The sequence below is a fragment of the Equus przewalskii genome, chromosome 1 (genome assembly GCF_037783145.1).
Source record: "Equus przewalskii isolate Varuska chromosome 1, EquPr2, whole genome shotgun sequence".
Taxonomy (NCBI): Eukaryota; Metazoa; Chordata; class Mammalia; order Perissodactyla; family Equidae; genus Equus; species Equus przewalskii.
The window spans coordinates 140,141,038-140,167,507 of record NC_091831.1 but is presented as its reverse complement, the minus strand read 5'-3'; the positions used below and the strand labels follow the sequence as shown (position 1 = coordinate 140,167,507).

The following is a 26,470-nucleotide window of genomic DNA, read 5'->3' as shown; positions in this document are numbered from 1 at the left end:
ATTTTTAAAAGTCCAAAGCCCACCCCCAGATTTCTGTGAATTTCCAAGGAATGTTCTTGTTTTTCCCTGCTTTCACCACCTTAGTTCAGTTTGGGAATCATCTTGTCATCTTGTGCCTAGTTTCTCTTCTGCACCTGTTAACCCACATGTGGAACTTCTTAGTTTTCGAAAAACTCAAGCAAATGACTTATGTTTTTAGCAAACATGACTGATGCTTTAGGGAAGTGGGGGAATTCCACTTATTGGGGAGAATTGGGGCAATTATATCAGAGCAAAAACATAAACTTTAGATGAATGTTAAAGAGTCCTATTTATTAAAACCTTTCTGCCACCCCATCATAGGAGACTGTCTTCATCGCTTAATCCATTCTTAAGGCTTCTCTCTTTTTCTATCACCTCACATTCCTGGCGTCCTCTCTCTGAGAGTGTCTTCAAAGAACTCCAAATTCTTCTCCCTGTCTTTCTTTGGCTCCTCCTCCCAAACTCAGCTCTGGGTTTTTCTTTGCATACTCAAATTCATCAAGGTACTCAGCAGGAAAACAACAACAACGTCAACCAACTTCCTTTCCTCAGATCCACCCTCAAAAGATAGACGCAATTTTTTTCCTTAGTTACGAAAAATTTGCTAAGGCTTCCTAGTTGGCAGATCCAGGCAGTACAGTATATTTCGTATTATATCAGTCTTAAGCCTTTGGGGGAAACTATAGGTATAAAAGAGCTACCATACTTTTGCAGGAATTTCATTGTGATGGAAAGGAAATTAACATTTATTGACAGGCTCTATGTGAAGCATTGCTGGGCTAGGTGCTTTCATTTATTCATTACAAATTTATTGAACACCTATCCGGTACACACTTTCATTTAACGTGTTTACTAGACCTCGCCTTCGGCTTTCCCATCCGTGAGACACCCGGACCGTCCCTGGGAATTTAGTAACCATGGCCAGCAAGCCCATCCAAGCAGATAATGGGAGCATCCAATCACCTTTCTCTACGAGAGAAAGAGATCACCTCGCGAGAAGATTCAGACTTCTCGTTCTGTTTTTGTAAGATTGGGTTTTTGACGTTAATTCTATACATATAACGTGTTTTAGGATCACGTCCGTTCTTCTTTGACAAGAGGCTTGGCTTGGGAGATTGTTAAACTTCTGGCCCGAATTTGAGGGGATTCAAATCCCTTTTCTAGTCAGCCCTAAATCTCCAATCTGAGGAGGAAGATACGTAGCTAAGAGGCACAAGAAGGAGCCCTGCTACCTCCGCGGCAAGGCCCAGGATAAGGAGGAACATCGGGGTGACCGAGCTGCGCTCGAGAAATGCTGGGCGCGGGGGGTGGGGGAAGGGACGGGCGGGCGAGTTCGCTCCAGCCCAGCGTACTCTGGGCCCTGCCCCGCCAGCCACCCAAAACGTCCTCCTCAGCGCTCCCCCCAACTCCGGCGCGGCCGTCACGGCCCGGGGCACGGCTGGGGAGGAGCGAGCAGCCACGGGTGCGCGCGCGCAGCCCGTGCCCCGCCGTGACGTCAGAGACGCGACGCGTTGCGACGCGGTGCAAATTGGGAAAAGGGGATGAGCTGGGCTGGCTTCCGTTGGGATAGCGAAAGCTAGTTCTTCCTCTGTTTGGTGGAAAATGGGCGTTTGGCGAGTAGACTGGCGTTGGTGAAGCGCGCCCAGCGCCAAGGTGAGTGCGGGTCTGGGTCCTGGCGTTTGATCCCCCGAAAGCCGTACGCGGTGAACCCGCCTGTCTTTCTCCAGCTGTTGGTCACCCGGGAGATAAGCCCTGTCGGCGGAGAGGAGTGGGACAACCTCAGATCGGCTTTTGGAGGAGGGACCCAACCTCGAGTCTTTCCCCCAGCCCACCTAGGGTTGCCCAGCGAGTTTCATATGGACTCAGGTTTTCCGGTCGTAAAAGGTGGCCTTGACCATTCCCCCTTCTTGGACACTCACACTCGACTTTGACCTCCTTCTTCTTGTCTCCGTTTTCTGGTTTTCTGCTGTCGAGCTACAATCCCAGGCTTTGCTACAACCCCTTAGAGCGTTTCCCAGTCCTTCCTCTGTGCCAGTCAAACTTGGTTTTAGGGAAGTCCAAGAATGAGTTTAAAGACCCCATAGGCGTATCGGAGTTAAAACTATGACTTCCCCAAATAAAAGCCTTTTTCCCCCTAAAAGATTGCCTCTCCTAGAGTTGTGGGACAAGTTAATTTCACCTCCACTTCACCCGGGAGATTATCAGAACCCTGAATCGCAGTGATGTTCATTTATACGTAAAGCTGCAGACCACACTTCTGGGTTTCTTTCTTGCCTCCAGTTCATTCTGTGACCTTGAAACAAGTCACTTAAGCACTAACAAAATATTTACCTTAAGACAGAGGTGTTGCAGAGCCTAAGGAATTTAATATTTGTTAAGAGCTCTGACGGTTTCAGATGAAAGGGATCCCGAGCTAAAGGGTGTTACTTTTTCTGATTCTGCAAGCATTCTTAGTTTTGTGTATTTTCTGCAGCCATTAAAAATGTCAAGTGATATTTGTTAAGGAAGTGTTCCTGTTCTAGGCTTGCTCTGCGGCTTTGCTCTGTAAGCAGATTTTGCATTTCAACAGATTCTGTTTAAGATTCGTTGTTGAATGTCTTTCATGATGGATTTAGATAGTTTCTCATGACTGCAGTACTGGAACAGTTTATCTGAATGGCCATGTCAGTTGTGCTGTGTCTTTATTATACTGATATGGCTGCCTTGAAATGTGTATTTCTTTTCTTGTGACACATTAGGTGCATCTTTAAACTGAGATGGTAAGGACTCTATGATAGTAAACAACAACAGCAACCTGTCATTAATGACAAATAGGCATTAATTGTACATAAGTATGTATTGTGTTCTTTGAGAAAACAATGCATGAGAAAAACTAACAAAAATATTTTAGATGTCTTTCTAGCATTTAATTTTTTTATATGTTTACTTGAACTTTATTAATCATTATAGTCATTTGTTTATTAATGTGAACATAATGGGAAAGAACCAAAATGGCTTTTGTAAAGTAAGATAGTTGGAAAATAAATCCAGCGTGTCAGGTTTTTTTCCATAAAATGTCAGCATTATATTTTATTATGAACTTTTCTACATGAAGATATACTTATTTTTTACAGATGAAAGGAAAAAAGTGCCCGTTAAATGTGAGTTACTAATAAAATTAGATAAGGAAGCATTTTTTTGAAAATCTTGATTCTTGTTCCAGTTACCTAATGCTGTATAACAAATCACTCCAAAGCAAAGTGGCTTAAAATTACCATTTATCTCATGTTTCTCTGGGCTGGCTGGACTCAGCTGGTTTGGGTTCTCACTTAGAGTTTCATGCATTTGTAGTCAGATAAGCAGTTAGGGTTGGAGTCCTCTGAAAGCTCAACTGGGCTGGACATCCAAGATGGCTCGTTTGCGTGCGTGGCAGTTGATGTTGGCTGGGAGTTCAGCTGGGGATATCAGCTGGAGTGCCTGCACAGAGCCTCTTCATGTGGCTTGGACTTCTCATGGCATGGAGGCCGAGTTCTAAGAGCAAGTGTTTCAAGACACAGGAAGTGGAAGCTGTGCCTTGATGTCTGTTAAAGCTGGGACCCAGAAATTGGCACAGCATTACTTCCAACATTCTCCGTTGGTTAGAACAATTAGAGCCCTCTCCACACCAGATGGTGGACTCCTGCCTTTTGAAGGGAAGAATGTCAAAGAATTTGTGGCCATATTTAGCCTACCATAATTTCGTTGACAAAGTTGTATTAGACTAATGTTTGGATTTAGTAGTAAATGCAGAATATGGTACACTTCCAATTTCTTTAACCATAATGCTTTATATTTTCATGGCACATTACAATTTTCAGAGCATTTTTCTGTATATATTTTTTCATTTGAGAACTCTATAGACACAGATGAATCATACCCGTTTTGCAGAGGAAAGTAAACTCGGGAGTGGCATTGGTGGTGTTGGGAGGATTTAAGGAATTTGCTCAAAGTCATGATAAATGGCAAATGAGACTAAGACCTACAATATTTTCATAATATAAAATGTATTATTAGTAAATGATGAAATGTTATATTAAACTTATTAGGAATTCCGTGTTTATAACCATATTAATTCAAGTAAAACAGTGCTCATGTATAGTGAATAAAATCAGTGTTAAGATAGCTAAACCTTGGCTCTTCTAACATTACAATTTAGTTTTTCATAATACTGAATTCTCTGAAACGTACCAAAAATGATGTGAACCTACATGTCTTTCTACTATAGTGAAGGGAAGTTATTACACATTATAAAACCAATTCCAAAACAAATTAAGTATTTCTGAAAAAGTTATGGTTTAGGAATCCTGGGGGTTTTATTTTAATTTCTCAATTACAAAATTTTAAAAATGAAAATGATTTTTCATAATTTTGGTAGATTGGGAATTATGTGATTTAAGATGTCGATTTAAGCTGGAAACTAATTGTCATCTTCATGTTGTTTCATTGCTTCTAATAGCATGCTTATATCCATTCTTTATGTCTGTGGTTCTCTGTCTTGACTGCACATTACAATTCACCTGAAGAGCTTTTAAAAATACCTATGTGCAAGCAAGTCCCATGCTCAGAGATTCTGGTTTTATTGTTAACAAATGGCTTCTGGGCATCACTATTTTTAAAGAGTTCTGTAGGTGATTCTAATATACAGCTAGAATTGAGAACTGTGTCTTTTTCTTTAGTACATACCAAGTATCTAAGTATGATCTGGTTCCCTACTCATCTGTTTCATGTCTGTTAAAAAAAAAAATTAAGGAGATAAAGAGTGAAAGGAGGTAAGACATGGATTAAGGTTATAAATGTAGATAGGCACCTATTCTGGAAAACAGGTACTCTTCTGTTTTTTCTAGGAATGGTCCTTCTTAATAAAACCAGCCAATTTTGGCATGATCTTTTAGTGCCTGTATTATGGTACTTTGCTTTGTGTTACTGTTATGTACTTATCTTTCATCTAAAGAGGTAGAAACTTTGTTCAAAGGTATGTTCTTTGTATCCCCTGTAGCTCCCAACACTGCGTCTTGAATAGATGCGGGCACACTAAATGTTTACCAAATTGAAGCCAGTTTAGACAGTCACTCTTCAGAACTAGGGCTAGTTATTTTACTCTTTTTTTCTTGAGCATTGTAAGAACTTTATAAAAGTTCTTTAGAATTCTCTTTTTCTTTGATTTCTATGATATTGCACTTTTCTAGGTTTCCTTCATTCTCTATTTCTTTCTTCATTTAGGAAGCCTACGCTTCACCTCCAAGTTCTGAGCCCTTCAAGAATCTTGTCAGCTGTAGAAAAACAAGATCTCATTTCCTTGGTGGTTTGTTCTCCTGATTTTAGTTACTAGTACAAATGATGTCTGTGTTTTAGAAACTACTCTAGAAGTTTTGAAATATACATAAAAGTGGAGAAAATAGGATTATTTTAAACTATATCCTAGATAACATATCATTTCAGTCTCAGTACTTTATCTCCCAAAACAATAGGGATTATCAGAATTAACATTAATGCCTTAATAGTTGCTTTAATGTACACCTGATCTCTATTTACATATTTACATTTCTCTCAAGGCATCTTTCTTTAGATGTTGTTTCTTTTGCATACATTCAACATGTTCAAATTTCCTGTAAATTGGTGGTTGTTACTTGGGAGTAATTTTGCCCCCCCACCCCCCAGGGACATTTGGGAATGTCTGGAGACATTTTTGGTTGTCACAACTGGAACAGGGTGGATACTACTGGCATCTAGTGGGTTGAAGTAAGGGATGCTGCTAAAAATCCTCCAGTGCACAGGGCAGCCTCTCACAAAAGTTTTATCCAGTCCAAAATGTGAGTAGTGCCCAGGTTGAGAAACGCTGCTGTAAACTGATCAGTTTTTTAAACTACAGTATTCATTTATCGTTAACAGCAGTACCATTCTTCACATTTCTCAGGGTAGAAAGTGTGTGTGTGTGTGTGTGTACACAAGAGAGAAAATACTCTGTTTCAGTCAGTCTGGTACGAAAACATGTTTCTGCCTTTTGTGTTCTTTTTTGCAGTGGCCTGCCAGTTATTCTTTTCCAAAGTAGGGTTCCCTTACTCCTGTTTCCTTCAAATCCATCTTGCATATCCCCACTTTGACCTGCCCTCAGATACCATTTTTGCCTTCAAGAACTGGCTTCTTATTGCCTGCTGAATTAAATATAAACAGTTTTGGATAACTTCAAAAGTCCTCCATAATGTAACTCATCTCCTTCCTAATAATATATTTTATTATTGTTAGCCAACAGTTATTAAATGTTGACTAGAAGGACTACTGGGGTAGATGCTAGAGGTCTAGCATGTGAGAGTAATGACATGTAAAGACATGTCAGTGTAATCCCTTGATCTAATTGATTATTTCCTGATAATCCCTGTAGTATTTCTTACTTTTCTCTTTGCTTTCCCATACTAATTCCTCATTTTGTATTTTTGTGTTGGTTTCCTATTCTGGTCTGCCCATCTTTCTGACTCTATTCAGAGCTAAATGCTATCCTTAGGGCCAGTTTCTGTCTCTCTCATCACATCATCATGAGCACTGCATGCTTATGAGGTATGGGGGTCTTACTAGTGATATTGTCATTTGGCCCAAATACTGCACCAAGGGAATGATATATAACAAGTACTATAGAATTTAGACCAAGAAATGAACTCCAAGAACTCAGACCATCAAGGATGGAAGAGGTGGAAATTAAGTTGGTTCTTGAAGGAAGAGGGACCAGCACAAAAGAGAGGAGAATGCACTCTGGGCTGGAAGCAGCTTTTTTTCCCCCCAGGCTACACCAAATTTTGTCCGCTTTTTGATTTCCCAGTGACTAGAGTCACATATTACATTTAGTGTAGCAATTAATTATTGCCTTATTGTGTAATGAGTATTAGTTTGGTCTTGTAACTAGACTAAGATATGTGCTCTTTATTCCCTAAAGCAGTTACTCAAAGTAGCTAGTGTCTGTTACAGGCTTGAAGCTTGTGCTAGAATATAAATTAGTGCACTGCTTTCTTCATAGCAAAAGTCTTGCTTCTATAAAAAGTTCAGTGTGCTTATTTGGTGATTTACATTCTGTTATAAGCTGCTTATTTTATCACAGACTAGTAATACACAGTTCCCCAACCAGCACTGGTCTGTGGACCACACTTGGAGTGGCGTTGCTTTGCACCACTTTTCCACTTTTTCAGTTGTAACCTAAAGTAAGAAATACATTTTACATTTCAACCCAGTGTTCCATATATGCATATAGGCGTACACATAACCGAAACTAAAGTTTCATGAAACAGTACTTAACCTTACTATATGTGACATGCTCTGGTATTTTCTCTTGCAGTTTTATGTTTTTAATGCTGATTGTGACCTTTTAAACAGATTTTAAAAACACTGCTCTCAAGCATTTAGCACAGTGCTAGATACATGGTAGTTGCTCAGAAAATATCGGAAGTGTTTTGCAGTGATTAATTCTTGAAAGGGTTGAGCCTTAATACAGATTACTTTAAAACAGATTATTTAATCAGTACTTGCTTGTCTGTGGCATTTTGAGTGAGTATAGAATGGATTATATGAAATTTAAGACAGAAGATATAATGAATATTGTTGCTGTCTGAAGGGCGGAGATAGGGCAAAATGATGGATGGCCAACAAAGATAAACTTTGCTTTCCTTTCAGCATTGCTAAGGACCTCAGCAGTGGGAAGTGTGAAGCCCTAGTTAAGATGTCAGGACCAGTTTGAATGACCACAAACCTCAGTGTTTACTTTTTACTTTTTAGTCTTCACTCTGGTTCAAGTCATCTAATGTCTACTGTTTGGAAGGATCAGAAGGATGTCACAAAGACAGCGATATATATACCTTCCATCTTCTCTCCATTGTTTACTCATTTTCAGGACTGTCTGCATTTCATTTTTGGTGCATCACTGTTTGACCAAAGCTGGAGTTCTTAATCTTTATCAGGCTTATGCATCTTAAGCAAATTTATTTTTTGTTTTAGAGTAACTAATTTTTCTTACGTATACTTATTTTTTTTTTTTACTTACAGTTCTTTTTGAAGCATAGCATAGTTTTAATGGGTTATATTTTATATTTAGTTTGTTCTAGATCTAAACAAGTAAATTCTATAAATTATTTGAGTTCTGTAGTTATTGAACATTTTTGTATAAGTATGTGGTTTGTTGTAAGACAACAAACTGCTGCTGCTCTTTTCCTTGTTTGTACTGTTGCAGCCGAAATAACGAATTATGAATTCATTCAGTCATTCTGGCCTTAGTTTATTTTATGTCAGTCTATTTTGAAATTTTGTTAATGGTAAAATGCAGCAGAATGACTTACTAAAAATTTAATGTATTACCTTTCACATAGATTTAAGTTGGATATGTATGCTTCTTTGCTATCTCATTTGATTAAGGAAAAATATCCTTTACCTGTGTTTTGACTTCTGCAGAAATGTGTGATAATAGAGGCTAAAATAGCAATTAAGGCAATGCTGTAAGTATTTTTAACACCAGGCATGTTCTTTGACAGTGTAAACTATGTAATTTTGTTAATGAAAATTATCTGAGAAAGTTGTTACTTATTTCAGCTGTTCTCAGAAATCAGCTAAGGAGGGGCGGCCCAGTGGGCCCAGTGGTGTAGTAGTTAAGTTTGGACACTCCACTTCAGTGGCCCAGAGTTCACAGGTTTGATCCCAGGTGCAGACCTCCATGCCACTCGTCAAGGCATGCTGTGGTGGTGTCCCACATACAAAATAGAGGAAGATTGGCACGGATGTTAGCTCAGGGCCAATCTTCCTCACTCCCCAAAAAAGATCAACTAAGGACAGAAAAGGTAACTTTTTAAAAGCACAATCTTTCTGCTAGAAACCCTCACTAAAAGCTTTCTTATCATAATCTTATCCCTTTGCTTTCCCTCCGTGTGTCTAATCATTTACCAAGGCCTGTCATTCTACCTTTCTAATGTCTTTTGTCTGCCTCCTCTGTTCCAACTCTACTGCCCTAGTTCTGACCTTCATCGTCTTTCCTTAGGATCATTATATTAGGTAACTAGTGTCTTCCTTACCTCGTCTTTTAAAGCCTAACTTTGTACTGTTGTCAGTTTGGATCACATAACTCCCTTCTTCAGAACTCTGCTATGGCTCTCTATTACCTTTCAAAAACAAAGTAAATGCTTTAATGTGACATTCAAGGCCTTCTATTATCTGTTCCTAAACTATTTTTTTTTTTTTAAAGATTGGCACCTGGGCTAACAACTGTTGCCAATCATTTTTTTTTTTCTTCTCTGCTTTATTTCCCAACACCCCCTCCCCTCGCCCCCGGTACATAGTTGTATATCTCAATTGCAGGTCCTTGTAGTTGTGGGATGTGGGACACCACCTCAACGTGGCCTGACGAGCAGTGCCATGTCCGTGCCCAGGATCCGAACCCTAGGCTGCCGCAGCGGAGCACGCGAACTCAACCACTCAACCATGGAGCCGGCCCCCCTAAACTATTTTTTCAGGCTTTATTGTCTAGTAGATCCTTGTTCATTCTCTGTACTGGCCAGTTCCTAAAGATGTTGTTTACTTTCCTGACTTGTTCCTCATCTCTGTCAAAAGCCTTCTCCCACCAAGACTACATGAATACTGTCCCTTCAGTGATGCCTCCCAAGATCCCTCTAGTCATACTTAATTTTCCTTAATCTTTCTTATTTTACATTATTTATAGCTCCTTATGGTTTGATATCATACTATGTTGTACTACCACTGCTTGCAACTTTCTCTTTCACATTATTTTTTTAAACTTTGTGAGGAAATGGATCACATCTAATCTTTTGAGTTCCTGGAAGCACAGTGTCTTCTATACAGCAGGATATCTGTGAAGATTTGAATTGAATTTTGAAATTGCTAATGATTTGCTATTTTAATGTTGCCTAGGTAACACATATAGTTTTTATATTCTTTGCCTTTTAAAGATCCAAGCTTTAAAAGCAATCTTGAAAAACAGATTCAACTGAGAACGTGTTCTAAATCTTCATTTTAGAAGATTCAAATCCGTGTCTCTCTTGTCCCAACCAAGAAACCTAATTGTCATGAATAAACAAAATAGATTCTACCTGACTTTTTGACGTGTACTCTGTAGTTAGACCGCTAATACTTATGACTCAGAGGATAGAACTAGAAAAACAGATACTATCACACTGGTACCTGGTTACTCTGCCTAACTCTGGCTTTAGTTATTATCTTAGTACACGTAGTAGTGTCACCAATAAAAAATCATTGGGCTTTTTGGGAATTATGTTTCAAGAGCTGGCCTGTATCAGGATAGCAAATATTGGCTTTCTGTGGTTGAGTAAGTTTAAGATCCTTGATGAGCTAGTTAAGAGCAGAAAAGTCTCAGGGATAACTCATTACTCTTATCTTACTGTCTTCTGGCCTTCATTAATAGTCCATGCTCCAACGTCCTCTGCCTCTGCCTCAGTGATATGTGTGGTGGCATCACTGAAGCCTCAGGTTTCTTTAAGCACCTTCCTGAAAAGTTAGTTTCCTGACTTTTCTGTGCTTTCGCTTAGTCAAAAGTATTATTCCTCAACTGTTGCTTCTTATGTTTAAGCAGAAATCATGTTTCTGGAGCAGCATTCCACTCTATCCCATTATTCTCTTTTTCATTGCCAACTTTTTTTTAAGTTATGTACAGTCTGCTTCCATTTCTTTATTCCTTAATGCTCGTGCTCTTGCTTCCACTCACACCACTGTATGGAAGCTGTACTCCACAAGGTTATATGTATATATCAGGCTCTTCCAGTGTTGCAAATCTGTTTTTTTAAATCAGTATTTTAAAATATGTATATTTTGTGTTTGCTTGTTTCACCCATAACTTCCTAACTTTTATATCTGTCCAGGTATTCTTTTCACATTTATATACAATTGCTTATATTTATTCATATTTGCATTGTTATGTAATTGCTTTCTTTAAAAATTTTTAATGAAATAAGTACATTACATATATTTTTTTAGTGCTATAAAACATGATAATAAAATGATCACCTGTGATCACCTGTGAAGGTACCACCCAACTTGAGAAATAAAACCTTATTGATACCCCTGAAGCTATTTGTGTGTGCCTCCCTGATTACATCTTCTGCCTCCCCAGAAATAGAATTTATGTTTATTTCCTGTCTGTCTTTATAGGTTTACCTAATTTGTATTCTTAAGCAATATACTGTTCAATTTAATTTGTTTTTAAACTTTGTACAAATGGTGTCATGTTATATGTATCTGTGCTTTTTCACTCAACATTGGGGTATAGGCAGGAGGTGAGGAGGTGGTGGGTGTGGGAGGGTAGGGTATGTTCTTTGGTTAAACTGTTTATTCTGGGAGGTCAGGGACCATGTCTCATCTACCCTTTGTATCTTTAACATGTAACATGGTGTTTTTTGCAAGGTGACGTTCAAAGGATACTGTTGATCCAAGGGATCCCTATCATGCTCTTTCCTTAAGGCATTCTCTTAGCTGGTTTGGTGATGAATTGTTGATGAATTAGATACCTAAGTAGGAGGACATATTTAAGGTTAGTTGATCCATTTGAGAGTGATGGTGTGGTCCAGAGGCTTTTCTCCCCTGTCACTAGCTTTAGACACAAAATGCAGAGTGGAAGGAACAGTGTAGAAAATGTTCATATATGAGATCATTGTTTCTAAATGCATAGGTCTGAAACTACTCATTAAAGTATTTGGTTAAACATATGTTTATAGATACATACGGAGCAAGTAATGATGGAAAAAACCCAAAATTATAAAAATGTGACTTTCAGAGAAAAAATAGTTTGGTTTGGTGACTAAGACAGTGGATTAAAGGCCCAAGGTTAGAAGGAGTGAGTATCAAGAAATCACGGAGTATTAGTATTTAATATAAAACGTGACTAGAATCAAAGCAAATTGGAGTGCTTTTAGAGTTTCATATAGGTGAACAGGAGCCTTTTTCCCCCTAAAGTTGTACCTTACTCAGGTTTTTAGGATTAGATGTTCATTGATGTCCATTCATTTAATAATAGTGAACTGATATAATGAAGAACATTAAGATAGGGGAAAAAAGTGATAGGAAAAAAGTTGTAATCTCTTAAAAGTATTGATGTAGATTTATTTGAATTGTGGTTAGTTCTTCACAGCTGCAGATCTTGTATAAATTTAATTGGGTTCCTGAAATTTTTGTTTGGTGACACTTTATCATCTTTCAAGACTCCCCATTTGATGTGTTCCCCTGATCTGCACCATCTACGCGGATCTCTATACATGTATACGTACATAACCACTGAATTGGTATGTACCTAGCCTTTCTTCCTCTTCATTTTGTTTACTGCCTCCTCCATCTTCCTAGTCAGAATTTACCAGAGCAGATGAGCAAACAAAGAATGTCAGGAAACATCAAAGACCTTTTCAGGGTAAACCAAAATACTTAGATGTGTTCTACCAGAAACATGATCTTGTGTTCCCAGCTCCATATAAAGTGGCCCTTCCTACCCCCACCCCCACTTGTTTCCTTTTATAAACTGACAGCATCAGTGAGAAAGAGAAATATTTCTACATGAAACTTCCTTCTGTTTGTGATCTATACATTAATGCAGATTTAACAGAAGGAAAATATAAAAGCTCTTTCTACTCTGTTGCTTTGACAGGAAAAATTCCTAATATAGTCATGCACCGCATAACAGCATTTCAGTCAACAATGGACCACATAAATGATAGTGGTCCCATAATATTAGTACCACATAGGCTACATGTATATTAGACTATACCATCTAGGTTTGTGAAAGTGCACTCTATGATGTTCACACAACAGTGAAATTGCCTAATGATGTATTTCTCAGAATGTATCCTCATCGTTAAGTGACACATGACTGTACTTAAGGTAAAATGATACAAACAGTAATTCATTCAGTTAATGAAAATTTGAAAAAAAATCGTTTATTGATGCCCTGTATGTCTTGAACTCCCAAAATAAATGTTCAAGATAACTTATAATTAACTCTGTTAGAGGGAGAAAGTCAAATACAGTATGATCTCACTCACAAATAGAAGATAACAACAACAACAAACAAATACATAGAGACAGAGATTGGGTTGCTAGTTACCAGAGGGGAAGGAGGGAGGGCAGAAAGGGTGATTAGGCACATGTGTATGGTGATAGATGGTAATTAAGTCTTTGGGGGTGAGCATGATATAATCTACACTGAAATCAAAATATAATGATGTACACCTGAAATTTATATAATGTTATAGACCAGTGTTATCTCAGTTTAAAAAAAGGCGCAGCAAATAAAATAAAAAAATAAAATTACAGCAAATTAATTTGGTTAATGAGAAAAAAACATTAACTCTGTTAGCAAAGGATACAGTTTAGGAGTTTTCTTTTTTTAACTGCTCACTTGTTTCATTGTTAATGAGGAAAACTAGTGGGGTTATTTGCGTTCATTTTATTTCAGAAAAGAACTACTTTTAATGAAGTACACCATCCATTGTGAAAGTGGAAGAGTAAAGATTATTCATCATGCCTGCCGTGGCTTCAGTTCCTAAAGAACTCTACCTCAGTTCCTCATTAAAAGACCTCAATAAGAAGACAGAAGTTAAACCAGAGAAAATAAGCACTAAGAGGTGTGTGTCCTTTGCTAGTTTGCCTGAGTCATATATTAATTTTTAGTTCATTTCCATACTAAATGAGTTAGCTGAGTAGTTAATTTAAAGTTTATTTGAAAAGTGATGTCATCACCTGAATAAACTGAGACCTCCTTTAGAGAAGTTCTTAACTTTATCTTGGCAGAATACATACATATACTCTGCTAATACGCATATTATCTGGTCTCTGGACAATATGCCAGATCAGAAGTTTAAGAGGTAAAGACTACAAGGGTCTAAAAACTCATTCAACCACAATTAATGTCTTTTCATAAAACAGTATAAAAATACTTCTTAACTAAAGATCATTTTTATCTTTGTATATTTCACATATAAGATGTGGTCCTAGCATAGTCTTTCTTTGAGTAAAAGAGTCGAGATATGTATTTTTTATCCAAAATTCAGCAAAGTATTAATTTGTACCAGTTTGACATGAACTTTTAACCTAATGATTTATTGTATGTATTTTTATTTTTGAGGGCCTATAGTCTATCTACCTGCTGAGGTAGAAGCTGGAGATAATACCTTCCTGGTAATGATTACAAAATCTGTCCTGAGATAAAATATAATAGCAATGGAGAGGTCCAACTATTTTAATATTTATGGAAGTAATTTTGCTAAAAATGGGATATCATTAAAACTGTTAACTTGATGATAGTTTTATCTCTGTTGAGGGTCACGAGGCAGTAGGGGAACTTTTTCTCTGAATTTATTTTGACCAAGAAAGGAGAAGATTTGGAGATAGATAAATAGCTACTTTATTATAGAGTTGAAAATAAGAGTTTCAAAAGGAAAGGTGGGTCTAGCCAGCCATATACCCCAGACTTGGGGCAAGACGATTTTAGAAATCAGGTGGAAAATAGGTGTTCCATGGCTGGAGATAAATAGTATTGGAGGCTTCAAAAAAAATGATTTGGGGCCAGCCCTGTGGACTGGTAGTTGAATTTGGCGTGCCCCTCTTCGGTGGGCTGGGTTCATGGGTTCAGAGCCTGGGCACGCAGACTTAACACCACGCGTCAGCCATGCTGTGGCAGCAACCCACATACAAGGTAGAGGAAGATTGACACAGATGTTAGCTCAGGGCTAATCTTCCTCAAGCAAAAAAAGAGGAAGATTGGCAACAGATGTTAGCTCAGGTTGAATGTTCCTCAGCAAGAAAAAAGTGATGTATATGTATGATTCCAAATGAACCTTTGAAGAGGCATCTAAAGAAACCTGTGATTGCACAGGGACATCTTTGTGAGTCATTTTCTAAAGGAAATAAACTGAAGATGGGAAGAAAACAGAATATCAAGGATGAAGATGAGAGTAGTAGGAACTTTAAAGAAGGTCAGGAAAGAAAATCCCAGAATGAACTGATGTTTGTAAACATTACTAAGGACAAAATGGACTTTTTAAAAAGAGATCTTTTGGGGAGCAGGAAGAATAAGAGAGGATTGGCCTGCTTCCTGAGCTAAGTTGGTAATGTTGATGGGGTGATGGAGAAAGCACAGCTCTATTTGATTCCTCTTGAATGATTTTCAAATAGGAAACAATGGGAAAAATAAAGCTACCTTGAGGCTTTCTCAGAGAGCTTCATTGAATCGTAAGACAGATCAGTCCACTCTAGCAATGTCTGATTTAGCTCTAGGGCTACCCTGATCCCATAGGAAGTGGTATGTCAGAGGACTTCCTAAATATAGCACCACAAACTTGTGTTCTTGCTATCTCACAGCACTGTTCTAGAGAATGTTAGAATCCTTTAGGATGTTTAGCTGCTTCACTGAACTCTTTGTGGCACTGCAGCTATCTCAGCTTGATCTGCTACATATAGGCCCATAAGATGTACATGCATTAGAGTGAAAGAAATTTGGAGAAAACCCAAGGACTGTTGCACCCACTCCCAACTCTTCTAGAGAATCTCCTGACTAGCTTTCGTTTGATTTATCTCTGTCTTAGGACTATGATGTCATGGTAGGCAGGGAATACACTGAGTGAAATAGTCCTTGTGTAGGACCATCTTTGGTCCTAAATACCACTTTGGTCCTGTGCCTTTGTGTGGTGTTCTAGTTCCTTGGCCTGACCAACTTCATCCTTAATCCATGTCTCAATCTTGGAGCACAGTTAGAAAAATATAGAAAACAAGATGCACTGCTTTGTATAAATAAGTTATTGATAAAGCTTTTTGTATGTAAGCATTGGCACTATAACTTGGTTGCCAGAACTTTAGTCCTAAGTGAATGAATTCCTTTTGCAGAAATGCCTATTTTATTATTTTGCTCTCTAAAGACAGTTAATCAGGAAAATATCCTTAGAATGGACATCGCAGAATCCTCAAATTATTTTACTGAAGTGGAATTTTAAGATGACATAAATTTAGATTAAGATGACATCTTAAATCTCTTTTCCTTCGAGGACCAGTTAATCAGAGTACAGTTCAGCCATTTTGTAGAAAACTTTAACCAAGTAAAAAGATTGAACTCATATCTCTTTCCTATCCCTAGTTTCTTGGCTTTTAGGTGGGGAGAATTTTACATCATGATCAGGAGGGAGTAAGGAGACTTGAGAAGTATTTAACATTAAAATAATAAAGATTTTAGCTTCCCTCCTTTAATATAAATGGTACGCAGTTATGTTCTTTCATCATAGAGCATGGCTATTATATGGATTATATTATCTATTATAGCAAACTTTTAAAACTGGACTCAATGCATTTTGAACAGTTTGGTGGTATATAAGCAGCTATCGTGAAGCAAATATTCACTTGTAGCATAAGGGAAATTTTCAGGTTACATCTGAACTTATATGTAACTTTGTGTCAATTCTGAAGTAGTGCAACCTAAATTATGAAATTCATTTTATCAAGATTCTCTGTGGACTTTATACATGACTTTTTTCCCCTGAGATGTTGTGTTTTAATTTTTTCTCTAATTTTAAGTTATGTACAGAGTGCCCTGAAGATCTTCAAGACAGCAGAAGAAAGCAGATTAGATCGTGATGAGGAAAAGGCCTATGTACTGTATATGAAATATGTGACTGTTTATAATCTTATCAAAAAAAGGCCTGATTTCAAGCAACAGCAGGTACCTTTTATTTCTGCATTCTTATTTCTTATTTTTGCACAATGGAGCTATTGATCTCCTCTAAAAGTTTTAACTAACACTGAAATTTAGGTCACATTACAGCATCAAGTTCAAAGTCTTATGCAGATAGAAAAAACAGCTAAAGATTTAGTTTCATTATTTGCAAATATATATGTGTGGATACACACACACTATATACACATACTTAATTTGCCTTGGATTAGTACAAGTTTATAGCAACATAAAGACTCACAATTAGTTTTCTGTTATATCGTTGCCAGATCAAGTGGAAGGATTCAGTTTACTCATGCAATAAATAAGAAAAATATGAGTGTGATTATACTTTCTCAAGATTCAAAGTTTAGTCACTTGTTTTCGTGACACTTTTTATATTTGACTGACATTGTAGCCATATTAAAGATCTCTGCAAAATTAATACTGATCACTTCCATTTTTGTTATTATTTTGCTTTTAATCCTTTGAGCCAGTGCCTTCTTCCACTTTGCTGAAGCCATGGGTAAGGAGGGAGGGTGGGGGAGGTGTAAATGAATAAAGAGAACTGATGACTAAGATAAATATTGCTAGAGGAAATGGTTGCATTTCGATTGCATCAGAAATAGGCAAAAGAAGAGCATAGAGACTAGGTTAAAAAGTGGGAAGAATATTGTGTTGGTGGTTCCAGCTTTACTTAGGAATGATCTTGCTACCAGACAATAGTAGCAAAATACTGCCTGTAGATTTCTTACCTGGTAGAGAAGCCATTCTTGAATTAATATTGAGATTTTATTTTGTTCACTGGTGGTAGAATTGGCTTGCCTCATGTAAATTGACTTATAGAACTAAAGAAAGTTTTATTATTCTTTGAAATAACCTTCTTTTTCCCCCAGAGTAGTGTGACTGATATAATTCCTTTTGGTTGTTGATTAAGGGATAACATTAATGTTTTATTTAATAGTGATAAATTGTTGCTAGTGTTTCTTCTCAGCAGCAATGTTACGCTAATAATAGTGACTGGGATTTAGATCTAGCTTTGGAAAGCTGGCCGCTTGCATTTGGAGGCCATCCTCTGTGTCATCCTCCTGTCCACAAATGGCTGGATTGGTCCTGCCCTTGGAATCTTCTTGGGCATACTTATCTGCAGATAGAGACAGAAGCTTGCCCAAGTCAAACAAGTTTTTGCGTGCTCTTCGATGGTTTTTACAGTGTCTGTTAAAGTGGAATTACTTAAAAAGAAGTGTAAAAGTGTTAAGTAAATATTTTTGAAAGATTTGCAAATTTGGATAACAGTGGTGGTTTTGGTGTTTGCTGTTTCGTGTGTTGTGGTAGGGCCAATTTTTTATGTATTTGTTTATTTTTTGCCTTATTTTTGTAAGTTAGTAGTTTTTTCTCTGACAAGATTGAGAGTGTTTTTGTAGCTACCTTTTTTTTTTTTAACTTGAGAAGGCTAGGAGTAAATTTTAATTGATAAGAGATTTTTCCATTTCCACAGAGTATCTATTGCATTTCCAAGGGGAGTATCTAGTTGGCAATGGCAGAAGTTGTTCAGGTTAGGAAGCTCCCTGCAAAGGCTCAGGTAACCCAGGCTGTTCCTCCATCTGCTGCAGTTGTTTAGTTCCTGGTTTTCAGGAAAAGAGACTGTTTTTCATTTGCTCTGTCCAGGTTACTGCATCTGCTTCTGTCTTAGAACTGTTTTTTCATTTCTTTTATTTAGCCCAACCTCTCCAGTGCACTTCAAGTGTGGGAATTTTTAAGTTTACTAACTAATATTCTCTGAGTTTTACCCTTAAAATCAGGTAGGGACAGCATGTGATATCACCAAGTCTTCTTCAGAAACTTGTACGTTTCACCCTTGTTTTCCATGAGGGAGTATTTAAGATTTAGATAAAACTTGTCAATTTAGCAAGCTCACTAGTAGAGGACACATTATGGTTATTGCTTATTGGTTGAAAAAATCAGTTTATGAACATTTTTTTCAGGTTTATCTTAAAAAGATGGGAAGGCAAATATATTGAAAATATTACTGTAGCAAAATCTAGATAAAATTAGAATTATATTTTTAAATCTACATGGCATTCTTGATAATCGCATTACTGGTAAACCTTTTTATTAGGGAAATCATGAAAGTTGTTTGAATTTGTGTGTTCGGGAGTAGGAAACTTCTACTTGGTAAACCAGAGAAGCAAACGTTTTTAGTTGTGTAAGAATTAGATGTTTTTATTTTATTCTGCCAGTTGTTTGTTTTTTTGGAGGATGATTAGCTCTAAGCTAACATCTGCCACCAATCCTCCTCTTTTTGCTGAGGAAGACTGGCCCTGAGCTGACATCCCTGCCCATCTTCCTCTGCTTTATATGTGGGATGCCTGCCATAGCATGACTTGACAAGCGGTGCATAAGTCTGCACCCAGGATCTGGAGCGGTCAACCCTGGGCCGCCGAAGCGGAAGGTGTGAACTTAACCGCTGTGCCACTGGGCTGGCCCCCTTATTCTGCCAATTGTTAATACTATGGAACATTTGAAAGTACTTATACAGTTGTGCACAACATAACGACATTTCAGTCAACAGTGGACCGCGAATACCACAGTGGTCCCATCAGATTAGTACCAAATATAGCCTAGGTGTGTATTAAGCTCTGACACCTAGGTTTGTGTAAGTTCGATCTGTGATGTTCGCACAATGACAAAATCACCTAAAGATGCATTTCTCAGAATGTATCCCCATCGTTAGGCAACAACGTGACTGTACTACTTTAACTGTGCTCCTTTAAGTGCACAGAGAGATAATTATTGACAAGAAGCCTCACTAATATTAGAGAGTCTTGTGGGAGTTGGTAACAGGCATGCCCAAACACAAACAGTTTTTTCAGCATTTAAACAGAGTTAAGCTGGGCTTACAGGCTAGCTTCTTAATGAGTTTGTATCAGAAAATTAATAAAACAAGTCATAGTATTTTTTATTTTTACTTTGTATTTTGTTTTTATCAGAAATCTTACAGTAATGATTAGATACTGTTTTCTGTTAAAAAAAGTATTGCATCAGTAGTCAGGACATTGTGGTAACTGAAGTAATTATAGTTTCCACTGTGATTTTCAGTTGACACAACACCAAACAAACCATATGCTTTTATTGAAATCACATAGTGAAGGGCCCTTTTGATTTATTTAGTCTTTAATCTAGAAGAATAAACTCAACCAAAACATGATCTACTTTTAGGCTAGATAGATAGACATGTTAGCTGTTACCAACAGATTTATTCCACCAGCTCTTGGTGACTGCTTCTCAGAGAGCCAAAGATGGATATTTCTGGCCCACCAGCCTTTCTTTTTATAAACTTTGATTACTGTTCGATCATTTGTGATGAACTGTGCTAGTAGTCTCTGTTTGCAAAATCATACGGGCAAGTTGTGGCAAATTAGATCTAGTAATTAGCTGAGTCAAAATATACTACTGTTATGTCAAATCAACCTTGACTTGAAAATGTCTCTGATTGCAGTATCTAAGTGACCTTTCAGAGAAGTGAGGTTTTCTTTAACTTTGTTATGCTTGTTAGTAAATTATGTGCCAAACCTTTTGTGTTTTTTTAAAAGTAGATTATGTTATTCATGATTTATTTTCTATCATTTGATTTTTAGTTACTCAACATTTCCTCAAGTGTAAAACTTGTTCTATGTCAAAAGTGTTTTGACTCCAGTTGGGAGGTAGGTAGTACTGTAAAATAAAGGTGGAAGCAAAAGCATCTCAGTTTGAAACAAGTAGAACAAATCCCATGCTGTAGATTGGGACACAGTTTGCTTTATGGCTTCTGAGACTGGAGAAGAAAACTAGGGTAACATATTTATAATAGGAAAATATATTTTGTTCCTGAAAGCTTTGCTTTTTGGCACTCTTATCAAAAACAATAAGAGTAGTAGTTACATGTCTTAAAGGTGCCTTACAAATAATTTAAGTTGTTACCTACTGAATTTTTTTAGCATACTAATGGTATGAAGAGATACTTCTGAAACATTTGGAGAATAGTTGTGCATTTATGTAGATTAAAGTTTAAAAAATACTTCACATTCAGTCACAACAGTGTTTTCATCTAAACTTTGCTTTACATGAGCACCATGATTTTAATGTTAGAATTAGTGCTGTGTACAATGGCCAGTACTAACAGTATGGGATGGTTTTTCTATAATTTTAGGAGTACTTTCACTCGATACTTGGACCCACAAACATCAAAAAAGCTATTGAAGAAGCCGAAAGACTCTCCGAAAGCCTTAAACTCAGGTACAGACAATATAATGCAGTCTTTAACAGAATGTACATTTAGAAGATAAAAATAATATTTAGAATTTGTCCATTATATCTGACCTTGTATATAAATCCCAATTCCTAGAGATAAGTCTTATGTTAACTGGGACACAAAAATTAAAATCTTTTGCTGTATCACCTATATTATGTTCTATATTAATATTCTTTACTGAAATTTTTAAATGTTTAGAATGATAGATTGTTAAATTAAGCATTGGTACATTAGATCAGCGCTCAGGTCCAGTTTTTTCTAAGTTTCTGACAGGTTTCTTCAGAAAAGTATAATTCCTCATATGCCTGGTGTTATAATGTGCTACTGGACACTGGTCTTACTGGAAGGAAGTATTTACTGTTAGTTTTGATCTGCCCTGTTGCAGAAGTTATATATGTTTTTTTAAAAAAATCTAACTCTAGTATTTGCCGTGACTGGCTTACCAGGCTTATAAAATAAATAGAAATTAACAGTAGGTTTCAATTTTCAGTCATTAGCCATTCTTGAAATAATAGAATTAAAAAGGAAACTATTTTTAGTTCAGTATTTTTTCTTAATGGTTTATCATACTTGGATCAATTAACTATTATAGTTATACACATCATAGCCTTTACTTAGAAATTATCTTTTTCAACTAATGTATTCCCTTCATCTTTTCCAGAAATTACTAATCTTGGTGCTGGAATATATTAAGAAGGATGAAATATGTTAAGAAGGATGATATCATTTAGAATCACTATTCTCTTCCTCCTTTAGCTAGTTAATCAACTAAGTAGAATAGAATTTCACCTAATCTTTGGGTTACCTATTATTAACTGTTTTCTTTTTGGATTTGCCTAGTTTTTTCCCTAATCATCCTACTACCAACAACAATCATGTTTTTTATTCTTCTGTCTTGGATTTTTGGGTCCCTTTTCTCCCTTATTTGTTGTCTGTACTTTTTTAATATTTTGAACCACTTTATAAGTGAATGAGGCTTTAGAGTTAATTTTAGGATTTTAGGATTATAAATCCTTTGAAAAGGAAATTGCAGCAGATCTGAATCATTAAAAAGCTGAAATTAGTAGGAGGGAAAAACCAAAAAGCATTAAACTTCAACCTGACAGCATCAAGTTTCTTTTTGAGATTTTGGGGCCATTTAAAATAAATCTACAGAGGGCAGATTTACTTGTTGCAGTTTGTAACAGGAACACTGGCAGAGTCAGATTTCAGTTTGAGGGAGGAAGTATGCAGCCATAAGATACCCCAAGGTGGGGGCCGGCCCGGTGGCGCAGCAGTTGGGTTCACGCATTCTGATTCTTGGCGGCCCTGGGTTCACTGGTTTGGATCCCAGGTGCGGACATGGCACCACTTGGCAAAAGCCATGCTGTGGTAGGCATCCCACATATAAAGTAGAGGAAGATGGGCATGGATGTTGGCTCGGGGCCAGTCCTCCTCAGCAAAAAGAGGAGGATTGGCAGCAGTTGGCTCAGGACTAATCTTCCTAAAAAAAAAAAAGATACTCCAAAGCCGGGTACTAATTTTATGAAATTGGAACTCCTTAACTTTGCACGATCATGCCAATAAAAGACATCTTGTCTTCTTTTTTCAACTAGATATGAAGAAGCTGAAGTTCGGAAAAAACTTGAAGAAAAGGAGAGACAGGAGGAAGAGCAGCTGCAGAAACAGAAAAGACAGGAAGCAGGAAGAGAGGACGGTGGCACAACAGCTGAAAGTTCTTTGGAAAATGTATTGGATTCCAAAGACAAAACCCAAAAGGTATTTCATTTTTATTCCCTGAGGTAAAAAGAGTGGTTCTTTTTGTCAGATGATTTGCTTAAGAGTTCACTTCCCACTACAACATTCTTTTAGGCAACATGGGTAAAATTTAATGTGTTTTTATGGGACCACTGTCATGTATGCAGTCCATCATTGACCAAACATGATTAGGCGGCATGTGACTATCTGGTTGCTTCCTCCTTGTGTAATTTAACTTGTTCTTCTGTCTCCCGTATTTCACGTAGGCTGGAAGTTCAACCTAAGAGCTTAATTAGATTCAGGTTCAGTTTTTGGTTTTTGGCAAGAATGCTTCGTAGGTGATACTATGTACTTCATATTGTATCATATTAGGAGGCACATAGTATATGTTTCTTTTCTTTTTTGTTTTTAGTGATAACTAAAATTGATCAATACGTTCAAGTGGGTCCTTGGTTTTCCCATTTATAAAATGAATACCTTACAGAATTATCCTGTGTTGTCTTGATTAGAAAATGCAAATTTGTAAAACTTTGTATTAATTCATTTTCCTTTAATTATGTAATGGAGAACACTGAAGGGAATAGCCAGAATTTTTATCATAAGAAGTACTCTCTGGTTAAATTAAATATTAAATTAAATTAATTAAATATTAAATTTCTGTAACAGTCTGTGCTTTTAAATTATATTTGGCCTTTAACTGAAGAAAGTTGGAGGAAATGTCATATGATCCTGATAGGCTGCTAGTTGTTTTAGCAGCTGTTGACTGTCAGAGTAACCTGGTAAAGCTATTACTGGTAATGCGGTTACTGTTCATATGTATTTTTATAAAATGCCAGTTCTCTGTATACTTCATTTCCTAGGCTTTCTGTTTCAATGAAGTATTAAAGTTGAACTTTTTGTTTCTATGAAAATTTTTGTTCTATTAAAGTCAAAACTTTCTTTTTCTATGAAATAGATAAATGGTGAAAAGAGTGAAAAAAATGAGACCACGGAGAAAGGTAAGTGTAAACAGAAAGAGGGAGTTCTTTTAGGTTATTAGTGAGATCTTCTTTTAATCAGAATAAGCTTCAGGTTTTCCACAGTGAGATTTTTAGCATCACATCTAATCTGTATGTAAGCTTTTATCATTTTTCCTAGCCTGTACAATTATATTGAAAATGTATTATGTTCTGTATTTACATATCATGGGGAATATTTATGGTATATGCAATTGAAAACATCAAAACCACAGTTTGTATTTGTCATTGTTTTGTTTTCGAGATGTAGTTTAGCATAGTGGTTGAGAGCATGGAATCTCAGAAGTCAGAATGCATGGATTTGAATAATGAATGGCTCCTTCTCTGAATTTTCATGTGATCTTGAGCACATTGCTTAACCTCTCTACCTTAATTTCCAAATCTCTAAAGTGAGGATAATATTAGTACCTATTTCATGGAGTTATTGTGAGACTTGAATGAGTTAATATATGTGAAGCTCTTAGAACACATAGTAAACTTTATATAATATTACCTATTATTACTTATGACTCTAGGTTATACACTTAATTATTTAAAAGGCTTTTTCACTCTCCTCAAAAAAATCTAAACCAGTAATTTGGATATTATCCATAGGTGGTTGTGATGCCCTAGTCATAAATATGTGACCTAAACAACAAGACTTAGGCAATGGCCTACATTTTCCTCTCTCAAAAAAGATTTAACTTAAATATTAACTGTACGTAACACTAAAATAAATTCTCTATTTAAAATATTGCCATACAACGATTTAAAAAATAAACTGAGGATAGTAAGGTACCTTCCTAAAAGTTATCAGTTCCTCCTCAGATGAGTTTTTATCGGTATGTATCTCATCCTGCTTAGATCTTAGCCGCCTTAGTGGTTTTTCTCAGCTTGTTTAAAGTATTTTGTTGTCAGAATGATTTTGATGGTTAGACAGGGAAGCAGGATGGTTACCAGCAGCTGGGTATTTTAGCTTAGGAGTTACTGTGACTATGCTCTTCTCATAGCTCACTGCTGAAATAGTTTGTTTCATGTTTAAGTTGTCTTCTAGTGCTTTTTAATCTTTCATTTCAGGTGGTAGAACCTGGAAGAGGACAATAGCAACATAGGGAATATTTATTTGGGCTAAATATTAAAGGGCTAGATAGTAAATATTTTAGGCTTGGAGGGCCCTACGGTCCTTGCTGTTGTCGTGTGAAAGCAGCCGTAGACAATATGTAAACAAATGAGTGTAGCTGTGTTCCACTAAAAACAGGTGGCCATTAATTTGCCAACTCCTGATAATGGAACACAAATAACAAGCTTTTGGCTTGTAACTTTAGGAATACTTGGAAATAGAAGTTTTTCAAATAGTCCCCATAAGAGCCCATCAGAGATTTTTTTTTTGATGAGCAACATTGGCCCTGAGCTTAACATCTATTGCCAATGCTCCTCTTTTTGCTTGAGTAAGATTGTCCCTAACATCTGTGCCAATCTTCCTCTGTTTTGTATGTGGGATGCTGCCACAGCATGGCTTGATGAGCACTGTGTAGGTCTATGCCTGGGATCCGAACCTGCAAACCCTGGGCTTCCCAAGTAGAACATATAAGCTTAACCACTACACCACTGGGCTGGCTCCTCCCATCAGCAACTTTTAAAAAAGAGTTTAGACCCTTTCAAGAATTTTCGAGCCATATGAGCCATAGATATTTCTTCTGGTTGACATTTTTCATATGGCTTAATTTTTTAAAATAGAATAAGAATATTTTCATGAGATACACATATTAATTTCCTTTATTGTATACCAGTAACAACCAATAGCAGATGTAGTTGTAACCTCAATAGCAAGGTTTGGTATTTAAGTCTATAAACAGAGCACTGAAGTAGTTTCTTGATAAGTGTCAAAAACACAAATTATATTTAATGTTAGTTTTAAAAGATAATAAATAGTGTGATGGAATAACAAATATATGAGACCCACTACGCTTCGCTCTTCTAGAAAAAGCTATGCTTGTCCTCTGGTTAGTGATATGCTAGCACACAGAAATGGGTGTTTCTTGTAACTTATATTGTCTCTCGAATCCAAGGAGCAATCACAGCAAAGGAGCTGTACACAATGATGATGGATAAAAACATCAGCTTGATTATAATGGATGCGCGAAAAATGCAGGATTATCAGCATTCGCATATTTCAAATTCTCTCAGTGTTCCTGAAGAAGCCATCAGTCCAGGGTAGGTCATTGTGTATTTAGATAAAATGGTAAACTGGGGACAGTAATAAATGTTACTACTTAGCATCCAAGCTAAATGTGATAAAAGTTGTCTTTTCTTTTCCTGTTGACCTTTTCCTCCTTTGCTGCTTAATGACACACCTTACCCTTTCTCAAGCATACTATAAAGGACATTCCAGTTTGGCTGTTTTCGCCTATTTGTGGCATTTGGAGCCTTATTAGAGAAGAAATGCCTTTCTGTCCTTTGTGTGTCCTGTCTCCCCAGATGTTTGTTGACTAATATCTCCTACTTTTTTGTTTTTACAGATTGGTACTTGAGCTAACATCTGTTACCAATCCTCCTTTTTTTTTCTTCTCCCCAAATCCCCCCAGTACTTAGTTGTATATTCTAGTTGTAGGTCCTTCTGCTTGTGCTATGTGGGACGTTGCCTCATCATGGCTTGATGAGTGGTGCCATGTCCGCACCTGGGATCCAAAGTGGCAAAACCCTGGGCCACCAAAGCAGAGCACGCGA

General features: G+C 37.0%; 1 protein-coding gene across 2 annotated transcripts in view; it reads left to right on the top strand.

Moving 5' to 3' along the window:
* Positions 1-1,049: 1,049 nt before the first annotated feature.
* Positions 1,050-26,470, top strand: part of USP8 (ubiquitin specific peptidase 8) — a 54,583-nt gene continuing 29,162 nt past the window's right edge. For both annotated transcript variants that reach the window (XM_008513847.2, XM_008513846.2), the window contains exons 1-7: positions 1,050-1,674; positions 13,478-13,646; positions 16,585-16,729; positions 20,910-20,995; positions 22,607-22,769; positions 23,704-23,746; positions 25,813-25,957. In XM_008513847.2, the coding sequence (XP_008512069.1) occupies positions 13,543-13,646; positions 16,585-16,729; positions 20,910-20,995; positions 22,607-22,769; positions 23,704-23,746; positions 25,813-25,957 (686 nt within the window). In that variant the 5' untranslated portion in view covers positions 1,050-1,674; positions 13,478-13,542. The remainder of the gene's footprint in view (positions 1,675-13,477; positions 13,647-16,584; positions 16,730-20,909; positions 20,996-22,606; positions 22,770-23,703; positions 23,747-25,812; positions 25,958-26,470) is intronic.